Here is a 15,773-nt window from a genome sequence, read left to right as displayed (position 1 = left end):
AGCCGGTTCCTTCCCACTTCTAGCCCTTTCCTGTCCCATCGTCGCCATAAGACCCCTGTGTCGGTGCGACGTAAAGCAATTTATGAAAGATAAATATCGAATATGTACGTAGTACTAATATAACAGTCAGTAGGCAGCCACTTGAGAACGTTAAATGTTTCCTTTATCTTGAAAGCCATCCCTCTGCAAAAGTCAGTGTTGATGTAGAAGTTCATCCCAGCACAGGGACAGCTTTTGGGAGAGTATGTCAAAGAGTGTTCAATAATCATGATATCAGTTGCTCTACCGGGCTACTTGTGTACAAATCCATTGTAGTACAGACCCTCTTATGTGAGACGGGGACGGCACACAGGCGCCACATAAACGGAAAGTTCCATCAGTGATGTCTCGGAAGTATCTTGAAATTACCTGTCGGGATAAAAGCACGAATATCGGCGTTCTGAATGAAGCTGGAAGTATAAGCATAGAGGCGATTCTAGCGCGACATTAGCTACGGTGGATTGGACGAAGAGGAAAAGTCCTCTCAGTTTTAATTATTGCGTTACTTCACGCACGCCGACTAGGAAGCGACGGTTATTATTGTGCGGCGCGGGTTTGATATTCCTTGCCTTGTGCCGCGCCAATGACAGCTTCAGTACTTTTTTTGAAAGCGAGTACACGAGAGTCCCAGGGTGAAACTATACTCTTCTACTCATCTGTTTCCGCGACATGCCGATGTGTCGGAAAATCGCAATCAATTGCACTGGCGGGGGAGAGGCGATCTGTCATGGAGGAGAAAATTGGCCCCCATGTCAGAGATGGAACCCCCTCTTCGCTAGGCTGATAAACATCTAATTTTGTTTTCGGAGTAATTTAGGATAAGAAGAATTTAAAGAGGGTAGACAGTTTCTCTTTTTAACAAACGGGCCTTTTAAGGGGGGGGGGGGATTAATTTAGATTTATAGCAGTTTAGTGGTTTAATTCAGAGATTGGTTCTCACGACCTGTTTTTTAAGAGTAGGATGTCCGGGTAGGTAGATTGACTGAGGAGGATTCTAGACTTGGCCATCTTGACTATTTGATTCAAAGCAAAGCAAAGTCATCTCCGCACAGACCATGACGGCCCTTGGAGGGTCCGTAACCTCGGCACTTGATGGGGTAGAGTGGTTAGCTCTACGCCCGGCCGCCTTTGCCCCCAGGAATTAACCTGGTACTCATTTTTTGTGTAGGCTGAGTGAACCTGAGGGCCATGTGCACCTCCGGAAGTGGAAATCTAGTTTCTTAAATTTTACGACCTCCTGACGGGGATTCGAACCCACGTCCTTCCGGGCGAACCGAGCACGCCTTTACCGCCTCGGCCAGGCAGCCCCTCCGGCTATTTAATTCACCTTAGATATAGTAAGCGGGATACGAAGTTATGTTCGTACCTTTTCTTTAGATTTCAGGAATGGAGCTTTAGTCATTTTTCGGAGGATTTTGTTTTTAAAAATCTGAAGTTTTGACATGTGAGTTTTCGGAATATAGCACCGGGGCTCGCAGCCGTACACCAAAATGGGCCTGACACATGCTAGATGAAGGTTTCTCTTAATACTGTTTGAGATACACCTGTTATATAGCAGAGGTCTCAGGGCTGCCACTCGTGTTCTATTTTCGCTATTTGCTTTACGTCCCACCGACACAGATAGGTCTTATGGCGACGATGGTATAGGAAAGGCCTAGGAAGTGGAAGGAAGCGGCCGTGGTCTTAATTAAGGTACAACCCCGTCATTTGCCTGGTGTGAAAATGGGAAACCACGGGAAACCATCTTCAGGGCTGCCGACAGTGGGGCTCAAACGCACTATCTTCCGATTACTGGATACTGGCCGCACTTAAGCGACTGCAGCTATCGAGCTCGGTGACGTGTTCTATATTCTGCCTCCAAGTCAAACCACGGTTCATAATTAGACCTACATATTTAACTCAGGGGCGTATTCTCCTTGAATGCAAGGCATTCATTGCATGCGTTATGATAACACAAAGAACTGTCTGAAGTACGATTTTAGGTTGTTTCAAGTCAAATATTAACGATTTCATCTCTCAGAAGTTCAAAAGTTCCGCGCAGCTGTACTAGTTCCGTTGCTTGACTACGTGTGGTGCTGGTGTAGTCTCGCCATCTCTTCCACTCTAGAAAGAAAGAGATAGCAAATGAAGGAGTTAAGGATGTAAGACATTCAATCCTAAAATTCCATTCGGTGGCAGACATAGTTCTGAAACCCTCCGAATGATGTCATTGCAATTGAAACTTGGTCAGACTTTGTCACCCCATTCACGTGCTACCCTCTGCCATCTGTTAGCAACGTGGAGAAAGTCGGCATGTCCAAGTTTACAGCGAACGGGGCCCACAGATTATCCTCCAGCGAGAACTCAACGTGACGAAACTGACCAGTGCCACTGGAGTGACTTACCTCCAGTGCTTGAGTTGTAGCTAACTAGTGAGTTCATTCATTGTGCGCTTTGCTGCTTAGGGAGTTCATTCGGTGTGTGCTGTTCCTATGCTATTCGTCGTTTTCGGTGTTTTTTATATTTTGCGCATATGTGGTATTAACGATGGATGAGTCTAAAACGGATATAAATGTAAATCAGTTTGAAAAGCCATTTACTGGCCGTTCGTTTGATGAAAAGATTCAAATAGTTAAAGCCGGGAGACCTCTACCTTCCCTGGCAAATTTAAAAACAGAAAACAAGAATCGTGTACGCATGTTCAATCCAGAAAATTACAGAAACTGTTTAGCTTGAGTTCACCTACATGTAATTAGGGCGAGTAGAATTGAAATTTACTTCATACATTGTGTTACTGCATGGTTACTAGTTGCATGCATCGGTGGAGATTCCAGGATACGCCACTGATTTAACTTCATTAGACCAGGGCAGTGGGACATTGTTTGTAGTCAGATGACCAAGTTTAGGCCGGCGCTTGGCGAAAATAATTGCTTGAGTTTTCGTGGGGTTTATTTTCACCTTGTTCCGGACGCACCCTTTCCAGAACAGTGATATATATTTTTGCAGCGTTCTGACGGCATAGTCATTTCTCCTCTGAGAGGTATTAATGGCTATGTCATTAGCATACTGTTGGACTTCCACTCCTTCGACGAGGAGGAAATATTCTTTGACTCCAGCCGCACCAAGAGAGCCCTGCAAGTATCCAATGAAAACCCGAGAATGCTGGATGACAGTTTCTTGACAACTCCTCGTGGAATGATGCACTGAGTTAGCGAACTTTTGGATTGTATGAATAGTTTCAGACAGATGCAATGGCTGATAAGGACATACGACTTCTGACTTGTTCTTAGCCGCTGTTCTGCAGACATTTTTCGTAATTTCCAGGGGCTGGTAAATAAAATTGATAAAAAATACATTTTTATCTGAATGTACATTTTGGCTGAGGCTTATGCTGCGTATAGGCTCTCCGGGTTGACGAGTGCGTGGTAGTGTGTCTACTTGATGTGATACGAGAAGGATTTTTATTTGTAATAATAATAATAATAATAATAATAATAATAATAATAATAATAATAATAATGGCTTTACGTCCCACTAACTACTTTCTCGGTTTTCGGAGACGCCGAGGTGCCGGAATTTTGTCCCGCAGGAATTCTTTTACGTGCCAGTAAATCTACCGACACGAGGCTGACATATTTGAGCACCTTCAAATACCACCGGACTGAGTCAGGATCGAACCTGCCAAGTTGGGATCAGAAGGGCAGTGCTTCAACCGTCTGAGCCACTCAGCCTGGCTTTTTAATTTTTTTATTTGTATGGCTTGAATTATTATTATTTCGGAATGTACTTATCTTCTCTCTGGCCCATTTCCTTCTAAAATATAGCTGTAGGTTTACATCTAATATTTTTTGTTTATTTTTGTGGTAGTATGTTATAGAGATAGCGATGTGATAGCCATCATGCTGACAGGCACAGAGGTTGTAAACCTGTCTAATTTATTAGGCATTAATGAAAAGCATGAAAGACTATGGTAGTATCGTAAACCATGGTGAACATTTTTTTAATGCGGCAACAACCATTAAAATACAGAGAAAGCTAATATGTTTTAAGTGCAGCATTTGATGAAGGTAATCAAGCATTTGTTTGTGTGTGTTTTTAAAATCATAAAACGCAGTGTACTATGAAGTTTATATTTATATTAAATGTCTTTTATTCCAATATTTTTATTGATTTAATCATTAGTTTGGTGGAAAGTACTTTTACATCCTTAATTGACTTTTGTTGGCTGATTCATTTCTCTGTTATTTTGCTCTACATTTTGTTGATCGACATTAGATATGGGATTTAAAAAATAAAATAGTCCATAGTCTGCTTTGTGACTGTTTAATTCTCTCTGGATTTTTCCTCACGAATCCCGTAAATCATAATATGGTAATCAATTCTATTGTTTGTTTTTTTCAATCAGAAGGTTTATGATGCTTCAACTACGAGTAGCAGCAGTATTGAATTTTCATTAATAAACCATATAAAATTTTCCTTGTGGACAGGGGCGGCCGTGCTTTATGTGCTGGAGTGCTGCAGCACATTGTCTATTTGAAAGTAAATTACTTTAATAATATTATCAACAATCAAATGCAGTGCATTGAAAAAGATGGCTTCCAAAGAATACAAAATCATTCAACTCTCCTCACAACCAAGTAACTAGTCGTGCGTTTCACGCCGAGTGCTGTGTTGATCACAGCTCAGCGAGATTTCCTAAGTTTTCGCCAGAAAGCAGGAACTCCGCCTTTTGCGCATGCGTGCCCAACTTTTCCGATTGTGCTGTGGAAACAACAGCCAACACATCACTTCAGAGCGATTCTTCGTTGGACCACAGGGAGGCAGCACTAGTCACACTCGCATTTCGTTCAAAATGAGAACGTGGCAGGTGGCACCTTCTGGCCTCAAGCGGTAGAATTACAGGGGGATCGCCTAAAGCAAACGGGAAAACGCGTTGCTGGTTTTATTTCATTTTTATTATTTTATTTTATTTTATTTTATTTTGGTAACGTTGAGAAGTTCTATTTTTGCGCGCTCACGCAAAGTGTTTCTGGGTTCGTGAATGTTTTGTCATTGTAGGTGTTATTGCGTGTTTTGTCTGGGGAATGTGTATATGTGTTGGGGTTGTTTGCGTGTTGGTTCAGTATGGAAAACTCAGTAGAGACCCTCTTGAAAACCGCATATATTTCTGAATACTTATATTTGTTTTTTTTGGAGCCAACCGCCACTGCTTGTAGACGATATTAGCATAATTAACATTATATTATTAATATACTAACGTATTATTATTATTATTATTATTATTATTATTATTATTATTATTATTATTATTATTACCCGGAAAATATTTACAATGGGACTGACGCGGAATTGACCCCTTGTTAATGACATCACAGAAGATGCTGGAGAAGAGAAATAAAAAAACTGAGGATCCAGAAGTCCTGACTCCGCTTCACTCGCGAAGGTTCGTCTGGACGCTGTAACGTACGAACAACAGAACATTTGTAAGGATAAAGGTGCAGATGCTTTTTGATAATGTTTCGACACGACGAACTCTTAATTTCCACTTTCGGACCGAGCTCGATAGCTGCAGTCGCTTAAGTGCGACCAGTATCCAGTATTCGGGAGATAGTGGGTTCAAATCCTACTGTCGGCAGCCCTGAAGATAGTTTTCCGTAGTTTCCCATTTTCACACCAGGCAAAAGCTGGGGCTGTACCTTACTTGCCACGCCCGCTTCCTTCCCACTCCTAGCCCTTTCCTATCCCATCGTCGCCAGAAGACCTATCCATGTCGGTGCGACGTAAAACAAATTGTAAAATTTCCCACTTGCTGAGATTTCGTCGGACTTAGTTCCAGGCTTTCCTTCACTCGAGCAATGTTTTCTGATGTTCGAAGTATTTTCGTATAGTTCAGGTTGTTATTCGCTACAGAGCCCGTTTCACGCCACTAAGTTTTGCATTGCGGACTTTGCTGGAGGTTTTGCCAAAACACTTCCTGTCTTAAACGCTTGCGCAAACAGTTACGCACAGGTTTTCCACGAATCGTGCTTCGCATAACACTCGACAATGAACACCTGCTGTTTTATCATGAGCACCATTTTGTGGGGGATTCAGCTAGTCGCTAAACACGTCTGCTCCACTCCATGATACAGCGACGTACTCGGGAGATGCGCATTCGCAGACATGTGACAGCAACGGATTGTTGCATCGAAATCGCGGTTTCCAGCATTTCCTGTGATGGGCAGTTCTCCTGTCCATTAATAAGGGTCAGTTCCGTGTTAGTCTTAAAAATATTTTCCGGGCCGTATAATCTCGAATACCACCCGCCACCGAATAAGACCCGCACCTTTATTTTGAAAGATAATATTTTTAAAAGTGAAGTCAAAATGATTTTCAATCTTTACTAACACACATCAAATGATTAGAAAATACAAATAAAAGTAAACATTTCCAGAACGATATCCAACGAGTTCATTCACTATCATCCATCAGTACCAACTTCGGAACTTTCATCACCATCACCTTCCCACAAAATGTCGTCATCGCTGCCATCCATAGCATTAGAAATGCTACATTTCCTGAAGCTCTTCCGTATGAGGTCTCCAGGGATACGATTCCATGCCGTCAAAATCCAATCGTGAATACACGACTCGTCAATATCGTATTTCTTACCGGCGGCACGATTTCCAATAATTTCGGCTTCCCGAACCACTTTCAGTTTCTCACTCGCAGTAAAGTTCGCAAACGCTTTGTGGAATTCATGTTGATAACCTGAGAACGTGCGTGAGACTGACGCCAAGCGCAGGAGTAGCGTATACTGAAAGCGAAGAGGGCATTGTTGCCAAGCCGCGTCGGCGGTGATACCCGATTTACGCGCATTTGGAAAGATATATTTCCGAAAATTTTAAAAAAGACCCGCACCCAATACTGGAAGCGATATTTTCGAAAAAACCGTGCGTGTAGTATTCGAGATTATACGGTAGTTTTATTTTGCTCACGCTGTATATGTACTCAGCTCATTGCGGCGTTTTTCGAGGCCTTTCTTGAGACTCGCGGGGAGGGGCGTGTTTCTTTTTATCCCAGTACACACCCCTCCATATACACAGAGCCTACCACCCCAGAAACGCGCTATAGTGAATACATTCCTCTAGGCAGGTTTGGCGTAAGGAAGGGCATCCTGTCGTAAAATATGGCCATCCCTGCGCTCTCACTAAACGACGGTAACACCTAAAACATTCACGCAAATTGCATAGTTAAAAGGATATTTTTCATGTTATAAGATTACTAGCTATCGTACCCATTAAAGTGGTTCATGACTCAGAGTGAAATGTGAATTATAAACTCACTAAATATGAATCCTAAACCTGCTAAATATTAACGAGATAAGCTGCCTCTATGGATCAGTGGTAGAGTGTCGGCCTCCGGATCCCGAGATAGCGGGTTCAAATCCGGCAAACGTAGTCGGAAAGGCAGAAAAAAAAATCCATTCGACACTTCATGTCGTACGATGTTGACACGTAAAAGATCTCTGGTGACACATTCGATGTTCACCTGACAAAATTAATTAAAACTCAGCGAAAGATGCCCAAGAGAGTTTTGACTTACTCTGCCATCTAGTAGACCTAGAGGAAAACTGAACATCGAAATTGACGAGCTGACAGCCAGATGGCATCAAATTAAAATGCCTGCACGCAGTAGCTGAGGCATTATTATTATTATTATTATTATTATTATTATTATTATTATTATTTCTCCAGAAGGGTCTTGTAGGGACCACGAGAGAATTTCAATGCTTCATCCTTGTTGTTCCTTCTCCAGTACTCCATCTGTTCACTATGCCTCCTTTTCCCCTCCTCGGACCATTTTGAGCCTGTTTTCTTTCGCTCTTGACCTTGTAATCTTTCCATTTTTAACATTTTCTCTCTAAAAATCTTGCTCTGTTGCTTCTTCCGTTATGTTGTTTCTTTCCAAATCTTTCTTGACTTCATGAATCCAGGTTGTTGTTGACTTCTTGTTCCAAAGATATTTGAAGAACCATTCTGTATAAATGTCCAAAAAGTATCAGTTGCTTCTTCCGCATTGTATCTGCTAATACCAATATAAATGGTCCGTTATTGGACATTATAAATTTTCCAGCTAACTCATTCCTGGTTGCCAGCGTTTCGCCCCCGTGTGCTAGGCTGGGCTCATCAGTTGGTACCTAGCACACCTACCAAGACGCTGGATAGTGCATACTGTGGAGGCCACTGCGTAGGCTAATTGTAGCCACCGGCAGTGCCAATGCACTATGAGAGACATTGTCTCATTATCAAAAATTGATGCCTGCTTGGCCATTTATATTGGTATTATAAATTTACTCATTCGGAACAATTATTTCTGATTCCCTATGGGAATCAACATCTACATCATGGTATCTGCTATGTTTTCTATGTTCTGGTATATTTCATCATTACTTCTTGATTTCCAGAGTTCTGTAGTTCTTATTTACCATTATTAGTGTCTGCTATATATTTTTCTTCTTATTTACAATTGGCTTTACATCGCACCAACACAGATGGGTCTTATCTCCTGAATGCAAGCTCACAGCTGCGCACCCCTAACCCCATCCACCCCGCCACAACTTCATTATAGGTTATGTCTTTCACTGTTCAGTCTGCAGACCTCTGTGATTAATTACACATCTCCATAAACCCCTGTGGCCTCATTTAGTTCCACATATCTTTTCCTTTAAATAATTACTAATTTAGTCTAACCATAGTCGCCTTATCTCCCTCACATGGATCTAGTCGCCAAGCCAGTTTATGCGTACCGGTACTGCTTCATCAAGTTAATTCCTAACAGTTTTATCTCCTTATCCATCGAGTGTTACCACCAGTTTGTACCAGCTACTTCATGCCCATTACGTCCAACTTAAATCTTGAGTCCATCCAGCTTTTACTCTTTATTCAGTCTGAAAACTAGACTGATGTAAGGATAGTTTTTCAAGCAGGAGCTGCCTTTCTTCTTGCAGAATACTGTTTATTGCCCGGTTGTGCTTCCTTGTATAACAATCACCATCACAACTATGAACTCGCTGCATTAGCTTTCCTGCAACTCGATTCAATTTTGATTAGTATACTATCACCTTCATTGTGTTATTTTTATGACCATTCTTAGTGTCTGCTATATTTTGACTTCTATTAAGTATTGTGTATTGTTCATTTCAGGTGTACAAGAAAAAGACAGAAGCTGCTAAGAAGGAATACTTGAAAGCATTGGCTGCCTATAGGGCAAGCCTCGTGTCAAAGGTAAGGCTATAACTTACTATTTCTTTGACTTATTTTCTCCCGTCCCTGGTAAACTAACGAAGTACAAATTGTTGCTTTATCAGGAGAGCTGAAACAAGTTGCGAATGCTCATATAAAGTCTACATTTTTGTTTTTATTGTTTTCTGTAAGGAACAAGCTGCAGATGCAAGATTTTAGCTGAGGGTAGATTTTATATAAATAGAAAAATCGAAACCTTAACTGCAGAACTGTAAATCCGCTAGTTCGCAGAGAAGGGACAATTTGAGATCTCCATAAATACCTGTGCTGTTGACAATACGGCTTGCGACCTAGTCTAAGATTGCTTTATATGTCGAGCATCACTTATAAGCCTTCTCATTCCAGAAAGGAGGGGGAATCCATGGTTTGCAATGAAGTAAAATGTAAGTGAACAAACCCAGATGTATTTTAAGGTATAATCTAGCTGTTCTCTGATTCACTACAAAGGGTAGTGATCCAACAGCTAGTTGCGGTGGTGGAATCAGAAAATAAATTCTGCACTTCATCATGTTCCTAAGTTTGCGGGATTATACTCTATTGAGGCAGAGTACTTGAATTTTGGAAGGATGGAAGAAATCTTTTTTTGTAAATATGGTCTCACAGATTACAAGTGACATTTGGTCAGAACGAGAAGTCTTTCAGTTACTAGCCTGATATTATAGACTTCTCATCACAAGCAAATTTCTACTCATCACAAGCAAATTTCTACTGTTCCTCTCGTGGCTGGATTTTTACCGCACTTCAGTCCTACCAATTTAAAACTTTCCCAGGGCGAGTATTGACCTGAAATCACTGTGTTTCTGTTAAATAATGTTTAAATATCTTAAAAGATTGCCAACTTCTGCTACTATTTCTCTTGCATAGGAATGTAGTGGCTGATAATTACCATCACTCATTTTAGGCTAATTTTACGATAGGGTCGTCGCTCCCAAAGGCATTTTAGAGCTACTACCAACAGTTATTTAGGTCGCCCCTTACATTAATGTATGCACGGGAGACATGAACTTTGACAGCAAGAAATGGAGAGTCAAATTTAGGCCATTGAGATGAAGTTCCTGAGGAAGGGAAGACAAGGAAAGACAGAGTAAGAAACGTTGAGGTCAGAAAAGAGATATGGGTAGAAAACTGAGATATAGGATGGAGAAGAATAAATTGAGATGATTTGGACATGTTATGAGGATGGAGGAGGGAAGGATACTCGAACAAGTGTTCGAGTGTAAGAGGGCAAGAGGGAGGCTCAGAGCAAGATGGATGGACTCAGGGTGTAAAAAAAAAAAAAATGGATGGGAATATACTGAAGAAGTGTGGTGGAGGGAGAGGCAATGGTGAAGTGACATCAACATCCCGAACTGGCAGGAGCTGGGCAAGGGGAAATGAAAATGATGATGATGATGGTGATAAGGAGGAGGAGGAATGTAGTGGAGACTGAATTAATAAAAAAAAAAGTGAGCTTTCTTCCATAGATTGTTAGCAGAACAACAGCCTGCGGTTCCTAAGTTTGCAGGATTATTCTCTATTGGGGCCGAGTACTTGAATTTTGGAAGGATTGAAGAAATCTGTTCTGCACTGCGAATCATACAATAAGAGCTTGTAAAATATCTCTAGCGACGTATTAGGTGTTTAGTCAACAAATTTAATTATTGAGCAACCTATAACTTAGTCCATTGTATTAATTGATTAATTAAGTAGAAAATATTTACAACAAAAAAGTCTTTCCTGGGAGAGACACTTGCCCTCCATCATAACACATTAACCCCTTAACTGGGGAATAGTTTCATAACGTCAACCAGCCAGAGGGTAATTATTCAGCGCAACGTGCACTTTTGGAATGGGTACAGTAGCGTGCGGCAGATCTAAATACTCAACAGAAAAATATATTTTACTTGATTTACTTGATATATTAGTGATATAGTAGAAATTCAATAGCATTATGTTTACCGTTTTTCTTGTAAACCCATAAATATATACATATATACGCAGTGTGTTCATACAAAAGTGAAGTGTTCCTTCTATTATTATTATGACATTTTTCAAGTTTTCAGATACGCATCAATAGGTTCTACATACTTTCTGGTTCATAGGTCATTCAGAAATTGCACACAGTGTGGTAAATACGGAAGCATGGGCAAGCACAAAGTGCCACGTCACATTCCTCACAGGAGTAGACAGTTTCCCGTTGCCTCTGGTTTGACAGGCACACAACATAACGTTTTCTTGAGTGATTACTACTTCTGGTTGGCGGGTTCTCAGATAATTCAACGTCTTTCCTAACCAAGCCATGTTCACGTCACACGGAACAGTGTACTACGATACACAGACAAATTTACAAAAAGTTATCAGAACATAGACAATGGAGTTCGCAGAACAACTGTATCGTAACAACGACAACAACAACTCGCAAATTTAGTAATTTCAATGTACATATGCACAAATAAATTCTTTATGAAGAATTTGGCATGGACCACACGAGGCAACACGAGACAGCTGTCGGACTGCCGCCTAGGCACGAACTACCAGATTGGCGAGAGACCGGATAAAAATTAATAGGACAGCAATAATCACATCTAATATGAATGGAATTAGTTTTAAATTACAATAGTAGATGGCAGAAGTGATTAAGAATAGGCAGACGCGTATAGGCTGCTAACCCTATGTAAGAACACATTTAGAATTACAAGAACGCCTAAAGGCGTCAAATCCAGATAAGGGGTTAAAAAGGCAAATTGAAGTGAAGAAACATGAAAAAATGAGAAAAATCCTGGGATTAAGAACCAAGATAAGAGTACAGAAATATATAAAATCTTTTCCAAAATCACAGGCACAATGTGCATGCGAAGAATTCAATTCATGGAGTACTTCGAAAGAATGGGCTCAAACAGACTAACTTGCAAAATCTACATGTTTTTGAAGAACAAGGTTACCTGGCTGCATTGATATAAAACAAACAGGCAAAAAAAATATGAAAGAACTTGGATCACAAATTTACACAACTGAAATTAAATTGGAAAGATCACTCGCGCAGGATTTTGAGGAAGAAAAGAGGAAGACTCGCCAATACACATAGTCATCGCAACATACACACACTCGCTCATTGCTTATGAAGGAATTCTGGGCTAAAAGAAAGGCTAGAAAATGTTGATTCTGCATGACCCATTCATGAATAAGAATTAAGTCGTACTTGGCAGCAGGTTGCTCAATTAAATGACTGTTTTTCTAGCATCTGGGAGAGAGTAAAACGGAATGTCAAAATACATGCCAGCAGCCTCAATGGTGTCCATTTGAAATGCCTGCCCTTGACAGCTTAGACCCTATAATAATATATATGCCAATATTGTTTTGTTTTTTTCCTGTGGTGGTTGATGATGTAGAGTGTTTTGTGTAAGTGAAGAGGTAGGACCTATATGTCATATGTTTCTTTTTCTTCTTCTCCTCATTCTTTTCAAATTAAGAAGTATTGATTTTGGAGTGGGGTTGAGGAGAAATGATGATCAGATTATTTAACACTTTAGCGTCGACATGTACATTTGCTTTTTTCGTGGTAAACTGCTGAAATGCAATATACATTTTCAGGTTGTTGTGGGCTACGGATGTTCGTAATTTCATTCGTAGATGATAATCAAAGACATAATTTATGTTCAAATTACTATTTTTGTGTCCCCCCCATTGGGGTGACATATGGTTATTAGGTTGACTATGCAACAGAGAAAGCGCACGTCACCCCTGCAGGGGTGACTGCCTTTTTACCTTTGTTATTGTGGAACACTGTGCTCTGTGTTGTAAGCTGTTGGTTTACGCGCCTTTCAACCAGTTCCTTGCAATTTACAGTTTTGTGACAGGAATTTAATTCATGTTATGTGTTTCTGTGTTGAGTAAGCCATGATTACTGATAGACATAGAAGAACAACTTGAAAAGGGTTCGAACGTTGAATCTCGAGATGTTGACATTAAGAATTTGCAATGTGATGCCACCTTTTCAGAGTTGAAATTCGACAGTAGTTTGTGTAGTGAGGACACTAGCAAAGATTCCGGTGCTGCATCGGGCGATGATTCAACCAAATCACCAGTCAGTGACAATTACTGGGGAACATTCTCAGGTTTGCAGAAACATTTTTTATTCACACGTAGCCCCGGTTTACAATTTCATCTGAGTGCTAAATCTCAACCAGTATGTAAGAATAAAGCAATAATAAACGCCAATCCACATTATTTTCCTTGCCATTAATAATTGAATTCTGATGGTTGCGTATGTCACCCCACATGGGGTGACAAATATCAGAGAAATTCCACTGTCTGTTGCGCAATGCACAGCGTGCTGAGAAACTAATGGGCACTGCACTGCACTCTATGAACACCTTACGTGAACAAGCAATGCAATACAACAGCAAATGGTACCGCTAGTTTCATGCGACAGCCTGAAGTTGAGAAGCCTGGACACACTACCGTGTCGCCCCGTGAGGGGTGACATACTATATTTTGTATATGGGGTGACATCGTCTTCAAAGTGTTAATGCTATGTAATCTACAAGCTCCATGTTAACCTGCATTCGTTTGTCCTTTCACAGGGAGCTGGCGAGTCAGAGAACATGTACGGTGGCTATGGAGGCTACGGAGGAGGATACAGCGGTTACTCCCCGCCGGCAGCTCTGCCGTCTCCGCCGATGTCGGCACCACCGACACCGCAGCAACAACAGAAACAGCAGCAGCAGCAACAACAGCAACAACAGCAGATGGCCAGTCTGGCGCCGAAACCTCCGATGATGAACCCGATGGGAAGTGGTCCGCCACCACAACAGCAGCAGGTAAGGACTTTAAATGTTTATGAAGAATAATTGAAATAGCAGTTTGAAAGGCTCCCCTCCTGATAATATTCAGGTTTTGTTTTGTAGTCTCAAGTTTTCTAGTAATAGATGCTGTGGACACAGTCATGAAAATAAAGATTGGTAGTGAGGGATTCTAACACAAGGAAATGGTCAGCTTGAATTTTACATAATTTTACTTCTTACAATAGTAGGTTTTCAACTTGGCAAAGTACACAGGAATTGAAAAAAAAATCTGATAAAAATAGTCTTTCATTATGATTCATTTTACAACAAATGCTTGCTTATCTGGGTGCAGATTATCCGTACGCAGTTTGGCAATTTAAAAAAGAAAAGAAATAATTAGAATGCACTATTGTGCGTGTGACTCATGTTTTACCGCCAGAAGACGCTATGGACACCATTCCCATCGTCGGTTGTTCCCGAAATATTTTCTGTTTCCCATTTTATCTTTAAGTGAATACTGTGACTCTAACCTGTATAAAGTCCGGCTGCATGGCTAAATGGTTAGCATGCTGGCCTTTGGTCACAGGGGTCCCGGGTTCATTTCCCGGCAGAGTCGGGGAATTTTAAACATCATTGGTTAATTTCGCTGGCACGGGAGCTGGGTGTATGTGTAGTCTTCATCATTTCATCCTCGTCACGACGCGCAGGTCGTCTACGGGTATCAAACCAAAAGACCTGCATCTGGCGAGCCGAACATACTCCCGGCACTAAAATCCATACGCAATTTCATTTCATCTATCTAAATCTTTGCCAAACCATTTCCCTACGAGCTAAATGTAGATAATTTCGAACGCCCCTAAAAAAAAAAATTCTCATCACTAAAAGAGACTTAACAGGTTATTTATATGGATAATTCCTCCTTGTCATTAAATTCTATGAACTTCATCTTAATTCCCTTAAAATGGTACAATTTTAACTGCCAGAAAAATTGGGGTAACCTATGTATTTCCGGGTATTTGTCTTGAAGATTTGTTTACATTGGCACTCAAAATTTGAGCAATTTGGGTAACTATCTTATCTCATGCAGCGAGTGTTGATTGACGTGCTTGGAGAAGTATAATTGTCTGGATGCTCGTTGTGCTGTTCCATTACTTTATATAAGTTTTAAAACCAATATATACATCATTTGATAATATGGCATAGGTTGTTGCATATGTAATGTACCGTATTAGGAAATTAAATATTAAATGTCCCGATTGACAACTTCAGAAGGTATGTATTTTTTATAGGGTTTTATTCTGTTACATTAAATGATCTTTGTCTTGAAAATTTGTTGATTTTGGATAATAACATTATGAAATATATTTTATTCATAATGTTTGTCCAAACTTACAGGTTCAGATTTTACATTCGCCTCCTTCACAAATTTCACTGGCAGCACATGAGTGGATGTATGTGAACAGATGTGGGTGTACTGATAAAGTCCATGCTGATGGATACGTTAAGCGATAAGAAGAATAGAGAAGTCTATATTGCTGTAGACCTCGGTCAATGATTGTGAAATGCTTTATTTTGTTAAGTGTTAAATGTAGGCATTGGTCTACTTTCACCTTTTTGAAAGATGAAACAATTGAAGAGCAACGAAAAGGTGTTCATTTATGGATTTGAAATTTTGTTATTCTAACATCGTTCATGAACAGACAACATT

General features: G+C 40.5%; 1 protein-coding gene across 1 annotated transcript in view; it reads left to right on the top strand.

The window, feature by feature from the left end:
* Positions 1-15,773, top strand: part of LOC136884796 (TOX high mobility group box family member 2) — a 690,340-nt gene that overhangs the window by 645,319 nt on the left and 29,248 nt on the right. Inside the window, exons 8-9 of the mRNA XM_068230184.1 lie at positions 9,204-9,284; positions 13,865-14,101. Coding sequence (XP_068086285.1) covers positions 9,204-9,284; positions 13,865-14,101 — 318 coding nt within the window. The remainder of the gene's footprint in view (positions 1-9,203; positions 9,285-13,864; positions 14,102-15,773) is intronic.

This window comes from Anabrus simplex, chromosome 13 (genome assembly GCF_040414725.1).
Source record: "Anabrus simplex isolate iqAnaSimp1 chromosome 13, ASM4041472v1, whole genome shotgun sequence".
Lineage (NCBI taxonomy): Eukaryota > Metazoa > Arthropoda > Insecta > Orthoptera > Tettigoniidae > Anabrus > Anabrus simplex.
Note: the sequence above shows the minus strand (reverse complement) of the source record. Positions and strands in the feature narration are given on the sequence as shown.